At 49.6% G+C, this 23052-nt stretch overlaps 2 protein-coding genes across 7 annotated transcripts in view; one reads left to right on the top strand and one right to left on the bottom strand.

Moving 5' to 3' along the window:
• Positions 1 to 4698, top strand: part of CBX1 (chromobox 1) — a 21514-nt gene extending 16816 nt beyond the window's left edge. For all 3 annotated transcript variants that reach the window (XM_024745021.1, XM_024745014.1, XM_024745004.1), the window contains 2 exons: positions 460 to 554; positions 3175 to 4698. In XM_024745021.1, the coding sequence (XP_024600789.1) occupies positions 460 to 554; positions 3175 to 3319 (240 nt within the window). In that variant the 3' untranslated portion in view covers positions 3320 to 4698. The remainder of the gene's footprint in view (positions 1 to 459; positions 555 to 3174) is intronic.
• A 4887-nt stretch (positions 4699 to 9585) lies between these two features.
• On the bottom strand, positions 9586 to 23052 carry NFE2L1 (NFE2 like bZIP transcription factor 1). Of its 4 annotated transcripts, none has more exons than XM_024742313.1 (6): positions 22936 to 23052; positions 20421 to 21437; positions 15401 to 15616; positions 14900 to 14989; positions 14515 to 14673; positions 9586 to 13722 (listed from the first exon to the last, which is right to left on the bottom strand). In XM_024742313.1, exons 2-6 carry the CDS (start codon positions 20928 to 20930, stop codon positions 12364 to 12366), a joined length of 2334 nt encoding a protein of 777 aa, XP_024598081.1. In that variant the 5' UTR covers positions 20931 to 21437; positions 22936 to 23052; the 3' UTR covers positions 9586 to 12363. The 4 variants fall into 4 exon arrangements, with proteins under 4 accessions (XP_024598081.1, XP_024598096.1, XP_024598088.1 ...); XM_024742328.1 differs by having other exon boundaries at positions 15401 to 15583; XM_024742320.1 differs by lacking the exon at positions 22936 to 23052 and adding an exon at positions 22533 to 22638.

The following is a 23052-nucleotide window of genomic DNA, read 5'->3' as shown; positions in this document are numbered from 1 at the left end:
GAGAGGCCCGCGTCCCCCAAAAAAAAAAAAAAAAAAAAAGTTTGAGGGTTCAATCTCATGAAGCCACATAATCTACTGTTATTTTATGTGAGGTTCAAGAACAGTAAGTGCAAGGGAATTCATTCCTGTGAGGAGATGGCTGTTAATGTTTTAATCATTACAGGTTTTAATCTATTCAATACCGTAAAGTAAGGTACCTTTTGAGGGTGAAGAACAGTTGTGAACATTTATTTTGCTTGAGATGTGGGTCCCTTTTTACATATGGGGAAACCTCAAACACTTCAAAACTCGATGGAATAATCGCTCAGAAGGATTCTAAAAGGCTTGTGACTTACAGCCAAAGATTTGGTGAAATATTGGCAAAAGGGTTTGATAACATTGTCAGAGAAACAGGAGTTGCTCCAGTCCGGATAACAGTCCCATATAGTTAAAATTGTTCCATCTCTGTGGTTTTTACAGTCAGAAAAGCCACGAGGCTTTGCCCGGGGTTTGGAACCGGAGCGGATTATTGGAGCTACAGACTCCAGTGGAGAACTCATGTTCCTGATGAAATGGTGAGTCTGCCAGTGGCTCTGTGTGGTGGTTTTTTTCTTCTCGACATCTGTTCCATGCCAGAGGAAAAGAGCTGGACCTTCAAAATTCCAGTCGCCCAGGTGTGAAATCTTTAAGATGGCATAGTCCTTCGATAGTGACCCTCGGCCTGACTGCCAACCTGGACTCGTGAGTTACAGGTAGGGGCCCTTAGGATTCTCGGATCTTTGCCCATTTTTTTTAGGAGGTGGGAGACAATCTGGAGTACAGAGGGTATGGGGAGGAATCACATTTCACTCATGTAAATAAAGGGGGAAAAAAAGAAATGTGATTGAACCACCCTCCCCTTCCACCACCTCCTTAATAAAGATCGGGCTGGCCCCAGGATCAGAAATTCTGTTAACTTCTCAGGGTTAGGAAAGAATTTCTGTAGCTCTTCCTTTGTCCTTGACTGTTAGATCCTCTCCAGTTTGTGCAGATTCTACAATTGCAGTATCTGCCAGCAGGGGTCAGCAAGGCCCCTTTACTATACTAAGCATAGAGAGAAGCCTGCTTTTTTCCATTGTAAGTGTAAATACCAGTGGTGGTAGTACTCCATGAAACAGCTTAATGAAAGCAGTTGTCTTGAGAATCTTAAGAACTGTAATTAACCCAAAATTCTCTATAATTTCTCTATTCTCTGTCCAAAAGGAAAGCTTTCTTCCCTTTTTCTTGCTTGTTGGAAGTGCTTGTTCTCCTCCCCGCCAAAGTGGAGCTCAATCATTGTCCTTAAAATATAAATTAGGAGTGAATAATCCTAAGCCTGTGCCAAAGAAGGCAGCATTCTAGGGGCTTTGTCCTTTTGTCAGTCTAGAACCTTCTCGGAAACTCATATCTGTACTAATTCCTCTCCTTTAGAAGGTGGCAGGAGAGGCCTAACTTGAACACTGAAACTGAAAGCCTATGGCACAACCAGTTAAACCTCTTTTTTTTTCCCATGCATTCCCTAGGTGTTTACTGACTCTGACCTTCTTTTAGCTTATTTATTGCTAGCCTGTAGGAGAAAAGTTCATTTTTAAGGTGCTGCATATGGGAGAAAGGAATTAATGCCAGGACTTATTCAGTCCAACTAGAATACACTTTCTCTGGCTGCATGTGACCAGTCTGAGTAATGGTAGCACCTCCTTATTGCTTGACACTACATTCCTTTGGTTCACACACTAGTGTGTAAAGATTATAGCTGAATGTAACTCTGCAAGTTAAGATTGGATGTTGATTATTAAACCAAGTTCACTTTAAAGTGATTTTACTGGAGAATGGAGATACTTGTTCATTTCCCAAAGTAGCTGTTTTTCTGTGCAGTGAAAAGACTGAACTCTTACTTCAAAGGCTGTTGTTGAATTGTCAGCAAGGGGCAGCCTGCTTCAGGTTCCCATACTGTTATACTCCTTTTCCTTCCCATTCTCTTGTCTGTTTTTCAAAATCATACCTTACTGGCTTACTCTTCCCTGGTTCCATGGGGCTGTGTGGCTTTGGTTGTACCTGTTGCTGGAGTTCTGGAAGTTTGGGGTAGTGTCTCGTCAGAGATCCCATCATATATATCTATCTGCTGCCTGCCCTATGCTATTGCTTCCATCTAGGATGTTCCCAATGACCTGAAGATAGCTTACTCCTAAGTCCCTTGTAATATGTATGTGGTTTTCAATTTCTGAGAACATTTTAAAATTCAGAAAAAATATGGAGAATTATGTAACAGTCCCTTTATTTTCTATCTCCCAGTTTTGAAGCACCAGTTCAAAGCACCTGGGAGTTGTGGCCTGTCTGTGAGCATGGCACTTGGTAGTGTTAAACAGTATGATTATGAGTAAGCAAGAAAGTGTCCACCTGCATTGGCTCTGGTCAGTGCCAAATTGGTATTAAATCTTACTATCCAACATGGTATTAAATCCTATTACCAAGCCAAGATCTCTCCATGGGCTTTTAGCAGCTGGGATATGGCTTTGGAATAGTATGGTAGCCTCTCTTATATTCCCTCAGAGAATCTGAGAGTCATGGTTTTGTATGTGTGTGTGCGGCCTTTCCCAGGGGTTCAGAGTTAGCTTTTGACAAAGATATCTAGAGGGCATTTTCAATGGGAGAAGATCTCCGCGGATATTACTTGGCTAAAAGCTGCTAGTAAATGATGCTTACACCATATTATCATCCTTCCCTGGCCTGCTCTTCTGGAATTAATATTTTATTAATTTACTTTTTTTAAATTTTTTTAAAAATTTATTTTTGGCCGCGTTGGGTCTTCGTTGCTGCGTGCGGGCTTTCTCTAGTTGCGGTGAGCAGGGGCTACTCTTTGTTGCGTTGTGGTGTGCGGGCTTCTCATTTTGGTGGCTTCTCTTGTTGCAGAGCCACGGGCTCTAGGCACGTGGGCTTCGGTATTTGTGGCACACGGGCTCAGTAGTAGTGGCGCACAGGCTTAGTTGCTCTGCAGCATGTGGGATCTTCTGGACCAGGGCTCGAACCCATGTCCCCTGCATTGGCAGGCAGATTCTTAACCACAGCGCCACCAGGGAAGCCTGGAATTAATATTTTAAAAGCCCAAGCCCTTGGGTGATCCAAGTTAGGAGACCACTAGCACCTGGTCTCAAAGTCTCTTTGTGCTTTGTTCTGCAGGAAAAACTCTGATGAGGCTGACCTGGTCCCTGCCAAGGAAGCCAATGTCAAGTGCCCACAGGTTGTCATATCCTTCTATGAGGAAAGGCTGACGTGGCATTCCTACCCCTCGGAGGATGACGACAAAAAAGATGACAAGAATTAACTCTCCTGAGTACCAGCCCCTGTCACATCTGACTGTGGGTTTCAGGTGGGGAAAGAAGGAGTTCTACTTGTCTTGACACCGTAGAGGGGGCTTGAGAAGATGTCCTTTGAAGAGCCAGTATAGTTTCTGTGCCCTACAGCAGCCCAAGTGCTTTAAAGCCGCTCCATGCTGTATAGTTTGCACACCCATCCCAGTGGAGGGGAAGGAGGGTCAGTGTTTCAAGGCAACCCATTCTGAACTTTGCTGAGAAAAGCAAAGGGCCTTCTATGAAGGACAAAACTTGCAGAATGGGATGTGGGAGAGCAAAAGATACTGCAGATCTTCAAAGAGCATCTCCACAACCCACAGCCTTCTTCCCAATAGTGTTAACCCTGCATTTTTACAGCGTAGCATGTATGTAGTTTTTGGCTATTTCTGGTGTGTTATTTGGGGTGGGAGGGATGGGGTGGGGAAGAAGGGAGATGGGTTAGGATCATTTTTGTTAAAATTTGGGGCCTGTTGGGGGGAAATGGTGAAAGAAAGGAAAGAACAACTAATGATGATTTGGTTCTGTGTCCAGAATATTTCATCCTTTCAAAAACTGTCATTGGCAACCTAAATGAGGACTGTGAGAGACTGTTTAAAAGCTGTGAATGCCTGAAACTTAGAAGCCAAGGTGTTGCCTGCCTGAGCTTAATGCTGTTCCCAAAAAGCATTAAGCTTTGGTAACTTCTTAACTTCCCAATTCAGAAGTTACTAAAGCTGCCATTTGGGGGATGGAAACTGGTTGAGGAAAAGTCTTACTGGAGTGTATACACAGGCAGATCATTCTGTCTTAGAGGTGCTAATTCTTGAAATCGACAAGAAGACCCTTTCTTTTCCAATTTTGAAGTTATAAATGTCAGCTTCTCCATCCAAGCCACTGGCTCTGAAGTATTTGGGGAAGGGCAGAGGGTGGTATAGGAGATGGGAGAGTAGGCAAAGACAAGGGCTGGTGCTCTTAGGGTGGAAAACTCTTGGAGCCTCTGTTTTTTGAACTTTGAAACCATTGGTGGCAGGGTTCAGTCACTGACAGCACAAGTTCACTGAGTCACTTCAAGAGTTGAATGATTTCTGAAGCCCTGGTCTCAGGAGATTAAATTTTCATACTGGGGCAGTGGTTCACTTTAAAACAAAACACATTTTTTTAATCCTAAGAATTAACTAAAACCCAAAATGCTGTCTTGAATCATGAGATCCATCAGTTCTTGACATCATTTAGACCTGCATCTAGAACTCCGTTGTAAAATCTTTTTAGGCATGTGTTAGGTTTCTGTGAAAACTTTTGTTTTTAAATGTTAAACTTCATACCAACACTGTCAGTTTTTGTCTTAATAAAACTATAGATTTATAATCCTTGATTTTTGTCTTGTCTTGCCAGAAACACTCCTTGCCTTATTATTATTTTATAGATTGAGCCTCTTTGGGAACAACTTCCACACTTGAATGGTTTTATTTCTTAAATACTGTAGGCTTGAAAATCTAGTGTATGGTATGACTCTTTCTTTGACACTGAGCATTTATAATTGATACAGAGATTATAAAGATTGTCGCATCATTCTGTCTTCATACTGCTCAAAGTTCGTTCAGCACTCTGTGACCTGATAGCACTTCCAAAATATGATACGTTTGGAAATACAGGTTTTTGGGTTAGGTTTAGATCCTGGCTCAGGTATTTCATAGATCTGTGTGACCGTAGCTAAAGTTAGCTTCTCCAAACTTTTCAGGAATTGGTCCTGTGTTTGATCAGTGAATTAAAATGTCATCCATTTTCTTAACATCATTTTCTGCCTATAATTCTAGAGCCAAAATGGGACTATATTCTTGTCAGTTATAAAAGGGGAAATAGGATTTCCACTGAGATCAGTTCAGCTCTACGCACTAGTGCAAAGCATTTGTTCCAAATAAACTGAGTGTAGATATACTTTTTTCAAAAAGCCTCCTAGGAGTTTAGGGAGACATAAATGGAGCTGGAGAGGTCTTCCTCTGCAGAGGTCTGAGTGTGTCCTTGTAGTTGGCAGCAGCAGAGCAGTCTGTAGCTAGTTAAGAGAGTTGGGGTGGGCAGATATATCTGGTTCTGTTCTCCATCATCAGATGCACCGAAATTAGCCTTCGGTCTTGGTGCTTGTCCAAGATGGGGTGCTATTCAGCTTTAGCCTTAACCTTTGGAACCTATTTCACTGTCACTGCTGGCATTCCTGAGCTCTTTTAAAACCGTATCATTCTTCCCCATGGAAGACACTGAAATTGATAATGCACATTGAAGTGAAATATGCAATTTTGTTATCTTTAAAAGCCAATTATCACACATTTCTAGATTCAAGGGTTAAGGATAAATTTTTCTCAAGTGATCGTTGAAGCCACAAATGCATGCAGAAATGTCAGGGGAAAAAATATACATAGGCACAACAAATCTTAAGTCTGCTTTCAGAAAGTATTCGTAGAGCATTTCTTTAGGAAATACAAAAACACATCAGATGCCTTCAACAAAACTGCATCATATTAGACCTCTAGCCCAGGAGTTGAGGAGATACAGATTGTTACCTTAGTTACCATTACAAAAGAACAAGAGCTTACTAATTTGGTGACAGAATCATTGTCAGCTGTCCTACACTGGCAAAGCCAGTCAAATACCTTGTTCCTTCACTGCCTTCAGTTGAGTTTCAAGCTAATACAGTAAATACAGAAACACTCTTGTCAACTGACAGTGCTCAGGAATAATTGTTTCTGCTTTCCAATGGCATTTGAAAGTTTTGACTACCAATTTTAAATAATGTTTAATAGTTGATTTTTAAGTACTTATTTTCTGGTATAATCTTACATTCCAGAACTCACTCAGATTCAGCTCAACTTGATTTTAACCCTTGGCTATTTAGTGTCTGACCATGTGTACACAGCACATCTTTATAGTCTATAGCCTGTGGCACTGGGAATCTGTATTACAAGGTAATTATTTTCCTCATAGAGAAAAGGGGGGGGTAGTGCTAGAACAAATCGCTACTCCAAAATAATTTGGTGGAATTGAAACTCTGAAATCCAAATTTCTGCAATGGCTCCAAATCCTGAACTATGTATGGAGCTGAGTTCTGTTTGAGATCAAATTTATCTGATCAAGTCATACTAATCTGATGTGCAAGTTGGGCCTTCTCATGGACATCATGAGGATGTTCTCATTTAAAACTCAGAACTGATAGGAATGAACTAAGTCCAGGCTCAGTGTTTTCCCCTCTGCTAGAATTTATTTTTTTTATTTTTATTTATTTCTATTTTTGGCTGCATTGCTGCGCGTGGGCTTTCTCTAGTTGCGGTGCGCGGGCTTCTCATTGTGGTGGCTTCTCTTGTTGCGGAGCACAGGCTCTAGGTGTGCAGGCTCAGTAGTTGTGGCACGCAGGTTCAGTAGTTGTGGCACGCAGGTTCAGTAGTTGTGGCGCACAGGCTTAGTTGCTCCGTGGCAAGAGGGGTCTTCCTGGACCAGGGCTCGAAACCATGTCCCCTGCATTGGTAGGTGGATTCCTAACCACTGCACCACCAGGGAAGTCCCCTCTGCTAGAATTTGATTGAAATACAAATACCACTACCAGGCCAGCATTCAGCTTATTAAAGGAAGGAGTCTTGGCTTCCTTCACCTTGCCTTTTAGCAATAGGTAGAGACACCCTGGTGTTCTGATATGTGGTAAGAAGTTTGATATAGGAGCTTAAGGTCCTCAGACAACTGTCAGTCTCTGATCTGCACATCACCTTGGTTTGACTGTCCAGCAATGAGGTTTTCTCCAAAAGTTGCTGCTTTCCTAGCCGATGTGTTCAGGGTTGCTTATCTCTCGTACGGATGACTTTTAATCGACTTTGGCCTTGGGCACTCCCCGTTGAGTAAATTGATGAATATTGAAAGCAAATGAAATGTGAAATAAAATCATCCTGCTGGGATGAAAGGCATAGTTGGCCCTGCTCTATGGGGCAAGTAGAGTAAGGAGTCGGTTTCTAAGGCTTTTTTTTTTGCTTAGGCCAGTTAGGTGGCAGAACTCTGAGGCAAGGCTGAAATGTTAGGTTTACAATAATGCTGACTGGTTTTTGTTGATACTAAATAGCTTGTGTTAATTCACCAGCAGGTCTGAGTCTGCATTCTGACCTTACTGGTTTGCATGTGATTTACCAAAGTACTACTTGTGATAGTACCAAAGCCATTGTTTACCCCACATGGATTTTAAAATCCTAGTTGACTTTGACCAATCCTGCCCTGTTTACTGTTTGCATAGTCACAGGTCAGGCTGGACTACTTTGGGGCCTGGCTCTGGGACATGGGCCCACAGTTTCAGTTACTGCTTCAGCCCCTAGCTGAAGACTGGAAAGCTTATTAAGACAACTGAATTAGCCTCATTAAATCTGTGTTTAAAACAAAAGGCAGAGCCCCAACTCTTGGTCTTTTCTCCACCTCTCCCCAAGTGAACTAGGTTTTGCTTCCTTGGTTGAAACAGCATTTGGAATTAAGTAACAAATACTGTACAACCTATTCCATTCTGCAGTTAGACTGGAAAAGAACCAGCTTTAAGACTTTTATTGATATTTCTGCACACTCAAAAAGGAAGACAAGGATTTCTATCCAACTGATTTTGAAAACACACTTCTTCACAAAGGCCCATATTCTCACTCCACTGGAGACAACTTGTACACTAGATTCTGATTCTCAACTAATTCAGGCAGACATGAACTTTCAAAGAAATCCTAGACAGAAAAAGGACCAGAACTCAAATCACGTGTTAAGTTTCACACGTATCGCCAGAGTCCCCACATGCTCACTCTCTTACTCTATAAAGTTCAGAACTAGACGGAGGCTAACTGACCTCTGTGGGAGAAGTAAAAGTGAAAGAGGTTCTTGGTGCACTGACAAAAGGACAAGTTGAAGGTCTATGGTTCCCTTTCACTTCCCAGATGGATCAGGAATAGGAAAACAAGGCTTAACCACTCATAATAATCAAACACATGGATTTTGCTAGAGAATGCCTACACTTGGTTGGGAAAATGACTTCCAGAGAGGCAGACACCAACCTGGTACCCATTTTTGTACATGGATAGTATCAAGGAAATGGGCTCTTGCTGGTAGTGCCCTAAAACTATATATTTAGTCTGAGTTTCTGAAGCTGTTGCCCTAGGTCAGTCCCTACTGGATGAGGTAGAACTATGGTGGTGGGGATGTTCTTTTTTCTGCAAGGCACTTGTTTTCCAGCTATGTGCCAAACAGATCTGAAGAGCAGCAAGGTCTGGTGTAGCTGTGGGTGGTCAAAGCAGGGATGAAGGCAGCCTGAGGAAGGCAGGACTCCATGGAAAGTACCTCCTCATTCACTGGCTGTTTTTAATTGCTGTTCAGCTTTCCCTAGGAAGGGCAAGAAGTCAGCCGTGGAGGCCAGGTCTTGATGACACTGAGCATGTCTCTAGATCTCTACTTTCCCTCAGTTCTGTATTTTTTCTATTTTTGTTGATTCTGAAATAGCCCTGGCTTCACTGGTGAGATCGTATGTGGGGCAGAGATTGAAACAGTGGATTAGGCCGCAACAGTGAGAGGCCCGCGTACCGCAAAAAAACCCCAAACACAATGGATCTGTTTCCGTCGCCTTACATGATTTAAAATGTGTGGGAAAATCAGTTTGAATGACGCCTAGGACTAAAGTCAAGACAAAGCAAGCCTTCGACCCCTACCCAATCACGTCACCCAGAAGTTTGGTCCTGAGGTCTGCTCATCTCCCTGCGAAATCTAGGACCTCGTCTCACTTCCTGTCTCAGGTGTAGCAGCCTTCACAGTCCTTACTTGAGGTCTCGTATCTTCTTCCTGCCAGAAAAAGCCTTGAAGCTGGAACACCCACTCCACCTGCCAACAGCAAAAAGAGGTCAGCCCCACAGCAGTGCTGACCAACTTGGCCCAAAGCCCCAGCTAATCAGCAAGCTCCCAGACACAACTGTACATTTCTCCATAAGGGGACATGGGGGAAGGGGGTGACCAAAACACACTTTCTCAGACCAGAGGCAACACTAGCAAAGGGGAAGGTGAGAGGACTTTTTCTTAAAATCTTTAAAATCTGTTTGAAAAGTTGCAAAACAAGATAAAAGTTACAGCCTAATTGTGTACTAAACAAAAATATACACATTTCTAGAAAGTATACAAAAACATTACTCTGAATTTTACTTGTCACAGTTTTCTGTATATAACTTGTATTTTTTATCAGCATAAATTAGTTTTTCTGACTTAATTTTTAGCCTTTTTTTAAAGAATCTTCGTTTTATTTGGCTTACAGTCGTAAGTTAATTACTAATTAGGAAAGAGCTCTTGTTTGATAGGACCAACCCGTTCCAACTAGATGGGGGGGCAAAAGCCATTGTAAATTGAAACAAAAAAGAACTCAGTGTTATTCCCAGAATTCTATTCACCCCATAGGATAAACTCTAGTAGCATCATTAAAGGACTGGGCTAAGCCAGGTCATACAGTGGTACATGGGGAGTTCAAGATCACAGGTTTCATGAGGAGGATCACAGCTTCCAGTCCTAAACGTCATCTGGTAATCTCACAGAGACTGCCAGGTGGGCATTCATTACTTGGACATTTGTTAGGTACCTACCCCTAGATGCGCACGTGGCTGTTCCAGCAACCGTCCAGTACCTTAAAGCATTCAACTCTTTACAGGCTTTTTGTATTATTTTGAGGGAGAACAGATTCTGGTCACCTCAGCTGGAGAGCTTTCAAATGCCTTAAACCCTGGGGTCTAGCTTTCTGTTCTCTGGTTCCGTGGCCCTGCTGTTACAGTGGAGTACTTGGCGTGTGCTGGTCCTGTAGATCTCTTGGGTTTCTGCCATCACCGTCATCACTGCGACTACGCTCCAAAGCTCTGCACCCCCTTGGTAGGTGGGGCCACCAGAGAAATAACAGCACAATCAATATTAAAAATGCAGTTTGCCACAGGAAGACAGGTAAGGAGCTGGGCCAGGTGACAACACCCACATAGTCTAGCCCTACGAGAAAGGCCAAAAAGGATTCTGAATCCTGCGTCTAAAAGGATTCAGCTGGCAAACCCTACAGAAAGGTACATAACCCCTGTTTGGAAGCTTTAATACAGTATTTAAGACTTCTGTCTTTCTAAATTCTTCACTGTCAGCCTCCTCTGCTCTCCACCCACTTTCCCCTAAGAGCTCTGCCTTAGCCACACAATGGCCAGTCCTCTCCTCATGGGGCCTGTTTCCTTTACTCTCAATTTAAATTCAAAATAGGGAAAAACTGCACTTGAGAATAAATCATCCATTTTATTTTATTTTATTTTGTCATGTGCTCACAGCATCTCTCTCTCCTCTCCCTGGCAGGTCACAGAGATAAATTAAAAATAAAATCTACAAGGAAAATAATTTATAAAAGCACTTCCCAGGCTCGTGCCTTCTATCCCTACTGCTCAGTTAGAATGCCTCCCCACCTAAGCAGGGAGGAGAATCAGTGCTTCCCCACTTCAACTCATTCCTGCTAGCCTGGGGCAGACAATGCTCCAGACCCAGGCCGAGGTGGGGACAGCAGTGGCAACAGTTAGAGACACTGTGGTCCTGGAACCACCTGGCCACCTTGGCGCTCCCCTCTCTGCCTCCCCCAGGCGGTCCTCCAGGAGCCCTTGCTAAACTGGGGGTGTGGAGAAGCTGCCTGTGGCCAAGAGCCTGAGGGAGGGGTACCCTCAGCCCCCGTTACATGCACTTCTCATTCTCCTAAAAAGAAACCCAAAAAAGAGACAGAGACCTCGGGACAGAGGAGAAAAATCCCAAGTGTTCACACGGTTACACGGAGTCTTTATGGCAAAGAGAACATTTAGCAGCTTTGAATATTGGTATCTCCTTTTTACTCAACACAAGCATTCTAGACCCTATAAGTGAAACAGGGCTCAAGCCCTAAAAAAATCAAAGCGCAAGAAACTCTAAGAGGACTAGTTTTTGTTGTTGCTGCTGGGTTTTGTAGGTTTTTGTCTTTCCAGTGACAAAGCCCAGTTGTTGGTAGGGGAGGCCTGAGGGAAGGGTCACTCCCCAGTGTTGTGCTGAATACTGCCTGGCTTCTCCACATCATCCCCCTGCCTCAGAGCAGCTCCCAGGAGGCCGCAGGCCCAGCCCTGTGGGCACTGCCAGCACCCCAGCTCCAGAAGAGCTCCAGGCAGCTGGTGAGGGGCGGGGGCACACGGGTGGGAAGAGAACAGCATTCGCATGCAGGCTCTGATGGAGACGTGGGAGCCTCAGCTCAGGGGTGACTGGGCACAGAGGAAGATGTATGGCAGGGCAGTGAGTGACATGCTTGGTGTTGGGGCTGCTGCAGCATGAGGCCTCACGACCCCTGCCTGTTGACTCTACCCTTGGATCCTAACCCTCCAAGCCAGTGTCGGGTCCCAGGGGCTCCCCTCTGATGGAAACCTCACAGGAGATATCATCCGAGAGCTCCCCGTCAGGGATGCCAAAGTGCAGGAGCAGGAAGAGTTCACAGGCCCCTCTCAGAACCGACTCCGTGTTCCACCCCTCCCCTAGGCTAAAGTGGGGTTTACTCACACCAGTAATCTAGTCCCCTCTAAAACCTGCTGCCTGGAATCCTGGCCAGAGCCAACTTAACCTGCCCTCTGATTTTCTTCCCGCTTTGATTTTTCTGGGTTTTCTGTTTTCCTTCCTTCCTTCCTTCCTTCCTTCCAGGAATGAGACTTTCTACTACTTTCCTCTCCTCTCACAAGTCCCTTACTTTCCCTTTTTCGGCCTCCAGCAATGCCAGCACCACCCTTCCCTCAAAGGAAAGGGGTAGGGGTGAGGACCCTGTCCACCCAAACGGTCTGGCCACTTCCACCCCCCTCAGTGGGGGAAGCTGAGCCAGACAGCGCCTGCGCCTGCCTCTTCCTGTCCACTGACCCGCAGTCATCCCATCTGAGATCTATTGGATAAGAAGGCATTAAAGTCCCCGCTGTAGGTCCAGGTCCAGGCCCAGCCCTTCTCCAGTTTCCATCTCGGTGAGCGTCAACCCCCTTCCTCCCCAGGCTCACTTTCTCCGGTCCTTCGGCTTCCTCTCCTGCCGCCGGGCCTGCTGGTCAGCCAAGGTGCGGGGAATGAGGAGGACGCTGCCATCCCCGGCATACTGCAGCGCATACTGACTGGGCGAGTAGGGCCGCCCGTTCTCATCCCGCAGCCGCCCAAACACTTCCTGGTACAAGCTCTGGACCTTCTGCTTCATCTGCCGCAGGGACCGGAGGAACTCAACCTTCTCCCGCAGCAGCCGGGCTTTATCGCGCTGCAGGTCCTCCACATCCCGCTCCAGGTTCAGGATGGTGTCCAGCTTGCGCTTGCGGCAGTTCTGCGCCGCCATCTTGTTCTTGCCACGGCGCCGGATGTCACGGATGAGGCTCAGCTGGGCTTCGCTCAGCTGGTACTTGGACAGCAGCTCGTTGAACTCCTCCACAGGCAGGTTGATGATCTTGTCGTTGGTGAAAGGGATCTTCATGGCTCGGGCTCGATGCTCATCCCGGCTCATCTGTTTGTCCAGGAAGTCGGCCTGCTTCTCCTTGCTGCCCTTCTTGAGGGTGCTGGGTGGTGGCAGGTCAGCAGAGTCGAGGGCACTGGGTGCCATGTTGTATGTGTGGTTGTGGCCCACATGCTCCAAATAGGGCAGGCAGGAGAGCTGAGCTGGGTCCTGGTAGCTCATGCGGCAGAACTTGGAATACTCGGGCTGGTAGCCCACAGCGCCCTCAGCCTCTTCCAGATCCAAGGTCTCAGAGTCAGAACTGTAGCCAACTGCACCTTCCTCAGAAAAGGAGGAAGAGGCTGAGGAAGAAGTAGAGGAAGAGGAAGAGGAAGAAGAGGAGGAGGAGGACGAGGAGGAGGAAGAACTACCTTCAGAGCTGCTCAGGGAGGAAGGGCTATGGCTGGAGTCCAAGGAGAGGCCTGAGTCAGAGTCAAATTCCTCTTCGAGCTGGGAGGCCTGCACGGGGTTAAAGCCTTCTTCAATGGCCAGGTCCATCAGGCTGATCTCATCTAGCATGGCTTCATCTAACAGACCCCCGAGTGGGTCAGGCAGCTCAGGGCCCGCTGTGTCATTGGCTGTGCCATTCAGCTGGGGTGGAAAGAAGAGCCCTGCCAGGTTGGTGGAACCAAAGGTGGAGTTGAGGCTGGTGGAATTGCTGGGGACCAGCGGGAGCAGCGTGGAGCTGCCGGCCACAGGCAGGCTCTCCACCTCCGGGCTGAAGAGTGAGAAGTCCTGGCTGCAGCCCCCCAGGGACGCCTGATGCAGGCTGACATTCTGATTGATGGGAGTGTTGGGGGCAAGGCTGTAGTTGGTGCTCAGTGGGTCTCCTGGAGGGGCATCGTACAGGATTTCACTTGTTGATGTGTTCACTTCCATGGCCTGGGAGGGGAGAAGAGCATCACCGTTCACTTAGCGCAGACTCCATCCCCAGGTGTGGCTGGGGGCTCACGATAGCAGGCACCCAACATAGGCACAGCTGCATGGGTGTAAAGGCAAGAGACAGGAAACCACAGCCCACAGCATCAGCTCCTGGCCCCGCTTGATCCATCATGCCTGGCAGAGACGGGTTCCTCCCTGTGGACTCCACCCCAAGGCAGGACTGATCAGCTCCAGGTCATGTTTGGCCCAGACTTCCCCATCATGGAGGAGAGGAAAAAAGCACCTAACACTGCAGAATCAGCACAGTGAAAAGTACACCCAGCCTTGGAGTAAGAAAGCCTAGCTGCACCACTTGCTGTAAGACCAGGAGCATTTCACTCAGTCTCTCTTTGAGATTCAGTGTCCTCACGTTTAAAATAATAAAGGGCTGACTAGATGATCCCAAGGGCCAAGTGAGATGACAATGGCTGTAAAGCACTACAATAATGTCAGCTTTTATTAATGCTAAACCTAGGCAACACCCAGCCCAGTGATTATCTGCCTGAAGGGAAAGAAGGAGGCGCACCTAGGAGGCAGGCCTGCTTTAGAAGCCTCAGCCCCGGGGCTTTAACCCAAACCCCAATCCTGACTCCACCACCTACTGACACGTGGACAGTTACCTCTCAGTGTCCCCACTTTCCTATGGATCAGAAAGGTGTTACTCTCTCTTTTCCCAGAAGTGGAAAAGCAACTGAGTATGAAGACACCCCACACAAAGTCCGAGAAGTTTGTGCCTGGTTCTGATAATCCTACCTGCATTTCCATGATGGACATGAGATCTTGCCACTGCTGTTCCAAATCAAATGGAGACTCTGTCCCCGTCAGGAGAGGAGACAAAAGATTGTTTTGAAGACCTGGGGGCTCACTCTCACTAGGCACTGCTTCTGTTATGCTGGAAATGTCTGCTGGAAACTAGGGCAAAACACAGAGGGTTTAACAGGGGAGGAGGAAAGACCACCTTCTGCTTTCCTCCCCGAGACTACCACCTGAGGTTCTGTTTCTTCCTTCCTCTGAATTCACCCCCAGCAGCCAGGACAAGGCCAACACCAAAAGCCGGCCCCTCAGGCAGCCACAGAGAGACACACTGTGTGCAGGCTGCCCTGCTGACTCAGTGGGCTCTCCCTGGAGTCCTGCTCACCTCAGCATTCTCCCCAAAGGGGCAGGTGGCCTCCAGCAGCCTAAGGCACTCTTCCAAGGACAGGGCTGTCTGGTCCTCCCCACCAGGCACCTGTGGCAACAGCAACTGTTAAGTCTGACTGACCCGGGCCTTGGCTGCCTGTGGGCCAAAGCCCCTTCCCCAGCCTTTCCAAGGGGAAGCTTGAGGGAGGCCCTGCATGGTTGCAGGCCTACACTCTCCCTCCGTTCCCAGGCTGTCGGCTGGCCCTGAGTCCCAAACTCCAGGGGAGAAGAGAGTGGGGGGTTCTGACGCAAGCAGAAAGCCGCTAGGTGCTCTGCCTCCCATGTGCTGCTCGTTACCAAGGCGCGGCCCCTCCGCTGCTGCTGCTCTTCTACTCCCGCTTCCTCAGCCACCACTGTGACTTAGAGACCCCAACCCAAGATACACATTCAGGCCCATCCCACAGGCACAACCTGCCTTCTCTAAAGAGAAGTTTCTAGAAGTGGGCAGAGGCAGGAGTACCTGTGCAGGGAAGCTCTCCCCAGTCTCTCCATCCACTAGCAGGTTTCGCGCCAGAGCTTCTGCACCCTCGCCTGGCCAGGTGTCCTCCTGCTCTGCTCCACCTTGCAGCTCCTTATCCACATCCTGCTCCTTCTGGCGATGACTGTAGTCAAAAATCTCACGCCCAGCCCCCAGGTCAATATCCTGTCGCCAAAGGATGTCAATCAGATCTATGTCCTGGAAGACAGAGCATCGTGACTTTAGCTCTGGGGTCCAGGGGCCCCTCCCTGTCCTGCCCCTCAGAGGTTAGCATCACCCCAACTTCTCCCGGGTGGGGCCCCTCCCAATCTACACCTGCCAGACTCTACCCCCTGTCCCCTCCGTACCAGCACGGCTTCATTCATCCATTTCCAGACACCAGCCTCCAAAAAAAAAAAAGCTAGCGAAAACCACTAGCACAACCATCACCATACCGGTCTGCGGGCTTAGGATCTGGACCAGAGGCACAGCCAGGCCAAAAGGCAGGGCCACCTTACCACTACTTAAGAAGAAAGGGGGAAGCAGGAGACACTTCTCATTTCGGGAATGGGAATCCCTTAAAACGTGGTTTGTAGAAAGCTGGCCGTGGCAAGCAAGAGTGAACTGTCAAGCAAAACTGCTTCGCAGTGGCCAGGCTTGCATCAGCCTGTGGTGCCATTTCGTTTGCATAAAGGGGTGGGGTGGGCTGGAGAGGGAACCCCTGCATTTGCAACCACCTGATGCAACCAATGACACGGCAGGCCATCCAGCCCTTCCCACAGCCGTTCCCCCTTCCCTGGGTGAGGCAGGAGTAAGGCTGAACACCCACAATTCAGTCCAGGCTCACCTCAAGATCCATCCCTGCCACAACAGAATGCCCACTCTCAGCTGATCCCAGCAAGCTGCCTCAATCCCCGGAGAGCCTCAGGCAGTCAGGTGATCCTCACTGGACACCCCACCCCTGCCAAGGCCAGCCCCACGGTGTCCCCACAAACCAGTGCTCTCACTCCCTTACCACACCCCAGGACTCACTGACTCCCATCAGGCAACCCACTCAAGGACATAGCCCCCATCACTGCCCAGCCACAACTGCCGCCCCGGGCACCAAAATGCCTCCCTCTCTACGCTGGCGGCTCCTGATGAGTTCCGGCTCCACCTGCTACCCCCAATGCCACCAGCGTACAACCCCAATAAATACGAGGCGTTCAGGTTTCCTGTACATGCCACCCCCTGCAGTTAGAGAAACCCTAAACTGTTGCCTTCCAGTCAGAGATTTAAAGGCAGACACTTTCCAGAAAGCAGTATCCTTAGCTTAGACCCACCTCCCTAGCTCTGACCAGGTATCCCTCTCCCACAGTAAGCCTCCCTGATCCTAAGACCTCCCAGGTGTACCTCTCCCTGCAGTCTCCCCACATATACCAACCTGAACAGAAGCCCTGGACCCAGGAGCAGAGGGGGGCTGGGCCACCCGGTGACCAGCCACCAAAGAGTTAAGGGGCCGGCTCCCTTTGGCATGGCCCCCACCACTGTGAGAGCTGCGGTCCAGGCGGGTCATGGTGTGCGAGATGAGCCCCAGGGCAGCTGGTGCCGGGCAGCCGGACAGGGGGCTCCAAGGAGCTCTTGGCTCGCAGGGAGCACACCAGGCTGGAAGGGTGGCCCCTTGCTAGCTCCGAGGGGCCCAAGGAGGGTGCCCCGCCCGTGCTGCTGCCTGGGCGGCCCAGCCCAGCCCCCTTCCTCCATCCTGGAGCAGCCCCCTCCCACCTCACAACCCCAGTTCCACTCAGGCGCCCGGCAGCCCCCACCCTGAGCTCACCGCAGAGGCTGCAGTGAGATGGGACTCCCACCCCATGCTCCGTGCTCAAGCTGCAGAGGAAAGCAAGCTCCCTCCTGGGCCTATCCTCCCGCTCCTCCCTCTCTCCCCCTCCCCACGCCCCCCAAACTTGTTACCTAGGCTGCAGCAAGGAGCCAATCCCCTCCCCCTCCCACCCCGCAGGTCACTGCTGAGGCTGCAGAGAGCCAATCCCCTCCCCCAGGTCAGCAGCTGGGCTGCGGAAAGAGCCAATCCCCTCCCACTGTCGTTACCTAGGCTGCGACGAGAGCCAATCTCCTCCCCCAAGTCTCCGCTGGAGATGCGGAAGGAGCCAATCCCCTCCCACCGCCTGTTACCTAGCTGCAGCCGGGAGCCAATCTCTGCACCAAGGCAGCTGGAGAAGCTGCCGCAAGGAACCAGCCCATCCCCGGCCGCCTCCGTCTCCTCAAGGAGACGCACCCAGGGGCGGGCAGCCCCACCCAGCCCAGTCAGCCAGCCGGGGTGGCGCAGTGAGAGCGCCCTGGGGGGAAGGGGTGCCACTCTCCCTCCTGTCGCATCCTGCTTACCCAGCCCACTCAGGACTGGGACTCAGGACTGGGCAGACACTCACTCCTCCCACAGCTTCTCCGGGAATCTAAGTTCTTCCCTGGAAGTGTAAGGAGTTTTCCCGTTCCTCAGGAGGGCTGTGGCCAGTCGTCCTCAAGCCCAAGGCTCAAAAAGCTAGCCTGGGCAGGAACCCAGTGCACCCAGATCCACTGGGAACCAGGGGCTTTGTCACCCTACAACAAGCTAGACAAGAGGAAGGGGGAAATCCATCTGCACAAATGCAGGGATGTCACAGTGCCGGCCAGGCCTAGCCCCAGGCAAGAGGAGGGAGACAGGAGCCAGAACGCCAGCACTGAAGGAGACAGGTGCTCCGCAACGTCCTGGACACAAACATGTCCCCCCCGCCCCCCACTTTCTTTTTACCCCAGGCTTTGTTCAAGAGCCATCTCTGCCTGAGCCCCGGCTTACATCTCTCAAGCAGGAAGAATGCCCCTGACAGAACCAGGGTCACAATTCTGGCTCCCATTCTCACTGCTGCTCCCCTTGAGCCTAAGGTCAGGTCAGGGACAGCATGTTCTCCTTGGTCGCAGAGTGCTCCTCCTCGCCTGCAAAGAGCTGTACACAGGCCACCCCCCTCTCTGGGCAGAGTGCCAACCTCGAGGGGAATCCTATCCCTGACAAGGGCCTGGGCTATAGCTGTCCATCGAACAGGCCTGGCAGCAGGGGAGTGCTGCCACCCAGGGATAATACCAGCTCCAGCAGTGCCTGTCACATGCTCTGGACCTGGGTATTTTTATCCCTGAGTTGCTGAGGAAATAATGTTCTAGACACACAAAAATCCTCCCTTCCCCCATACCCAGCCTGGGCCCCTAACGCTAACCCACCCCCAATCTCCAAAGGGAGCAGTGAAAGCCTGGGGTCAGGGAAAGCACAAACTTCATGAAGATCAAGAAATGGAGGCAAGCAGGGTCAAAGTCCCATCCCATTCCACCCCAACCCATCCAATTACATTGAAAACATCCCATCCCACCCCATCCCAGGAGAGATCCCTGCAGGAAGAGGAATGAAGCTATGCCTGCTGGGTTACCAGCAGCAGGGTTCCCAAGCCCAATTACATCTACCCCTTGAGGAGCTACCGTGGGTGGGATGATGGAAGAGGAGGCCGGGAGGCATACTTCTTCAGACCACTGTGCCAAGCCTGGAGTCCAGTTGAAGGTAAATAACACAGGAAGCAGAAGAGAGGTGGCACTGTAAGGATCTCAGAAAAGAGGCACCGCAAGGCAAGAAGTGCTCATGACTCCCCCACTCAGGTAGTGCTAGTCTCTCTCAAAGTAGAGCCCATGTGAGCCAGCTAAGCACAGAGCAACCCTGGCACTACTGACATTTGGGGCCAGATCAATCTGTTATTTAGGGGCTGTCCTATGCTTTTTAGGAAGTTCGGCAGCATCCCATGCCTCTCTCCACTAGATGCCAATAACACCTTCTCCAGTTGTGACAACCAAAGCTGTCTCTAGACACTGCCACATGTTCCCTGGTGGACAAAATCATCCCCAGTTGAGGACCACGGGCCCAGAGAAAGCCACATGATTTGACAGTCACTAACATCCAGAGAACCGAGCTCAGGAACAGGCTTCAACGCGGGATGGTAGGCAAAACCTGGTCTGATTGGTATGCAGAAAGAGCCAAGTTCTACAGCATCTGTAAAACTTTTAACATACCTCCACACCCCCTCTTCCCAAACACTCCCCCCATGCACCCCCGCCTCAAGACGCAGCTCTGGAAAACCCAGCCCAGTGCAATCCAGCCTCCTCCTTCCCTAATGGAAGCGACTGAACTGGATCTTTTCCCAAGCTCCGTAAGACTGAGTGGCAAGACAGGTCCAAACGCAGAGCTCAAGGCAGTCTTATCACATTGGTGGGGGAGGGGCAGCAGAAACCATTTAACATGGTTAGAGGCGACTGCACCACCTTCTGCCCAGAACAGTGTGTCAGCCGCTCGTCAGTTCAGACCTCTGACAGCTCAGAGCAAGCTGCCTTCAGCAGCAGAATGCAGTTTCTCTTCTAGTTCCCATCCATCCCTCCCGTCCCTACTCGCTGCAGTGGGCCTTCAGCAAAGAATGGGAGCCTTGGCCCTCTCCTGGCCAAGAATAACTATCTAAATCTACCCCTTGGCCCAGACCCAGGAGAGGAGACTTATCAGGACCTTACCACCACAACAGGCCTGACCACAAAGGAGGAGAACTTCAGAATACATATGTGTGTTTTGATGTGGGGGGAGGTACAAGGCAACAGTCCACAAAATATTTGTGTCTTAGCAACGAACATACACCGCATCAAAGCCCATCATAACATGACTCCCTCCCCCACCCCGGGCCTCCAGGAGTCATGTTGAAATCCAAGCAGTAAACACACAGGCATGTTCTAAGGACCTCCCACTGCCCTGACAGTTCATTTAGAGGTGGGTCAATGGTTCAACACAAGGAAATGCTCCCAACCCAAAATCTTAGTCAGACAATCTAGCCCACTCCTATCCCAGAACAATGCCTGAGACCCCCCGGAACCTCTCTGGTTCTTTACAGGGCTTACTACTATTACTACACTCCTTCAGGACCAGCCCACCCCCGCAACCCCAGACCCTTCCCACCCTCCCCTCCACGTCGCCACTAACCTCTTTGGTTAAGTCTCCACTGACTGGAGGGGCTACAGCCCCCAAATCCTCCAAATCTTCACTGAATCCCTGCTCCGTTTCGCTTTCTCGCACCCCGTTGTCTGGGCCTGTCACATCTTGGAGACCACTGGAACTCTCGAGGGCGAGGCCCGAGCTGGGCTGGCTGCCAGAGACAGACCCCTCCGGATCCCGGTGGACCAGCCAGGCGTTAACCTCAGTGGTTGGCACCTGGAACCTGTCCAGGGCCCTCACCTGACTGAGGAGCCGCCGGGCAGTGAAGTAATTGTCCAGGTCTATGCTCTTGGGGTGGATACCATAGCCATCCAAGGTATTCCTCAGGTTGTGGAACTGGGTCTGAGTATAGGCAGAACTGGGCCCCAGGATGATCTCCCGGAGCGGGGGAAGCTGCGAGGTCAGGTAAGTATCCACGTCCACCCGCACCCCGATCAAACTCAGCAGAATGGTGAACTGGAGGAGTCCTTCCGTTAAGTATTTCTTCAGAGAAAGCATTGCTGAAGGACCAGAATGTTTATGCTTTTTGGTTTTTAAATCTTCCAAAAGACAAATCAAGGCCACTGCTCTGCTGCTCCAGCCAGCAAGTTACCCTCCTCAGTGCCAAACCCTGTACCCCACCCTGGCAGAACACAGGGGCTGAGCTTCCTGACAGCCTCAGAGGAAAGCACACCCCTTGGAGCCAAGGCCACACTCCAGACCACATTCACTTTTCCCTTCTTGACACCTCACCTCTGAAAGTACAACTGTTTCCTAACCCAGTCCAGGCCCTCAGGGCCCACGTGACTTACTGTCTCCACAGTCCACATACAGTCACTTCCTCACTCACATTAGTTGTCCTCTCTGTAAATTTCACTGCAGGTTGTTCTCGGGAACAGGTGATGGATATTTTTTTTCCTTCTCTCTCCTAAGGTTTATTTCCTTTGGCTGGAGCTACAGGCCTTTTTGTCTTGGGTCAGAGTGTCCCGCCTCCTCCACACTTACCAGGGGGGTTTCCAAAGAAACCTGAAATGGGAATCACAAAAGCAACAGGATAAGATTCCATAATTTTCATGCCATGACCAAGGCAGAGGTAGGAAACACATTAAAAGGCCACTTTTATTTTTTATTTAAAAATAAATTAAAAAAAAAATCAGTTATTATACTCCAAGAAAAACAAAACATGAAAACCTGTTACAGACAGAACAACTATGAGAGGAAGGTATTGCTCACAAGGGATCTCAGTTTCTGGATATTAATTCTGCAGTACCCTAAAAGGTAGCTCATTTTGGATAAGCAGATAATGCCCACGGCATCCAAAATACTTTACACGTTGTCTGATTTACCAACCCTCCCCCCACCCCATACACACTATCCAGCTTCTATTTTTAGCGTGAGAAGTCCATTTCCTATCTTAAAGTTTGTTTCTCCTCTCTCAGTAGAAAACTGCCTACAATTCTTGTGCCTTCAAGTTCTAAAAGGGAGGGAGAGATTATTAATGGGTGAGAGAGTAAAAGGACAAGAAGACAACCACCACATCATAGAAAAGAATAATGCCTTTTGTTTTTCCAACTTTAAAATCTGATTTCCCTTTCCTATCACTCTCACATTTTTAAAAAAATGGGGGTACTGACGAGATGGGGGGCCCTGAGGCAGGATTATTAGGTCCAGAATTTGAATAGGCAGTTTTTATTTTCATTCACGTGATCTTCTGATCCAAAGCAGAAGGATATGGCCAAGTCTTCAACCCAGATAGCCAAGTGGGGAGGGAGTAAAGCTGCCTTTCACTTTCTAGTCTCTACTTCTGAGCTTCCATTAACCTCATAAACCACGACATAGCTCTCTCCTGTTCACTGCTGTGACCCATCTACGAACTTCATCCTAAAGGGAAAGAGGGATATATACACATACACACACACACACACACACACACACACGCCCTTATCTGGTTGGAGTAAACATAATTGCGACCCAGAATTCCTGCTTACACTTCCCTCCAGTTCTCACGCAATTTACTACTAAAAACCTCCCAAGAGCCAATTAAGTTCGAGAAACCGGACAAGGTCCCTTAAAGATCGAGTAAGGCCAGGCCTGAGCCCGGTCCCACCCTGCCCCGGATACCCGAGTCCGGCTGGGACCAAGTCGCCATGCCGCTCCTGGCGCCTCGACTTCTAGCCTCTGGGCAGCAGCTAGCAAGTGTACTTTCCCGGCCTTGACCCACCCTGACGGCCAAACCCCACCCCGCCCTCCGCCCTTATGGCCCCACCCCGCTCCCAAGCCTGGGCCTAACACCACGCCTTCTCAGGCCCTCAGCCCTCCCCAGTCCAACCCACCCCGGAGATGCTTTCTCCACGGCCTCTCGGCCCCTCCCTGCCAGGCCCAGGGCCCGGCCCCGACGCGAACTCCGCTCGGCCGCCCGCTCCCGCCTCCTGCCCCTCAGCTCCACCCCGCCGCCCTTCACCCCGTAAGCCTCGGCCCCGCGGCGCTGCGCCCCTCCCGTTCGGGAAAGAAATGTGCTTTATACCCTCTGCTGATCTCGGCGTCCGCCGCTGCCGCCACAGCAGGCGCTCAGCCCGAGGCCAGGCCTTGCCGCCGCCACCGCCGGCCGGCCTACAGCTCGCCAGCCTCCGCTTCCCTCCCC

This window comes from Neophocaena asiaeorientalis, unplaced genomic scaffold, assembly GCF_003031525.2.
Source record: "Neophocaena asiaeorientalis asiaeorientalis breed wild unplaced genomic scaffold, Neophocaena_asiaeorientalis_V1.1 scaffold1, whole genome shotgun sequence".
NCBI lineage: Eukaryota > Metazoa > Chordata > Mammalia > Artiodactyla > Phocoenidae > Neophocaena > Neophocaena asiaeorientalis.
This window is presented reverse-complemented; position numbering and strand designations above follow the sequence as displayed.

Coding starts and splice junctions, on each gene's coding strand:
- NFE2L1 (XM_024742313.1), bottom strand. CDS start 20,930: ATGCTTTCTCTGAAGAAATACTTAACGGAAGGACTCCTCCAGTTCACC. Junction 14,990..15,400: donor GGGAGAGCTTCCCTGCACAG/GTACTCCTGCCT, acceptor CTGTTGCCACAG/GTGCCTGGTGGGGAGGACCA. Junction 13,723..14,514: donor TGTCCATCATGGAAATGCAG/GTAGGATTATCA, acceptor CTCCCCTCCCAG/GCCATGGAAGTGAACACATC.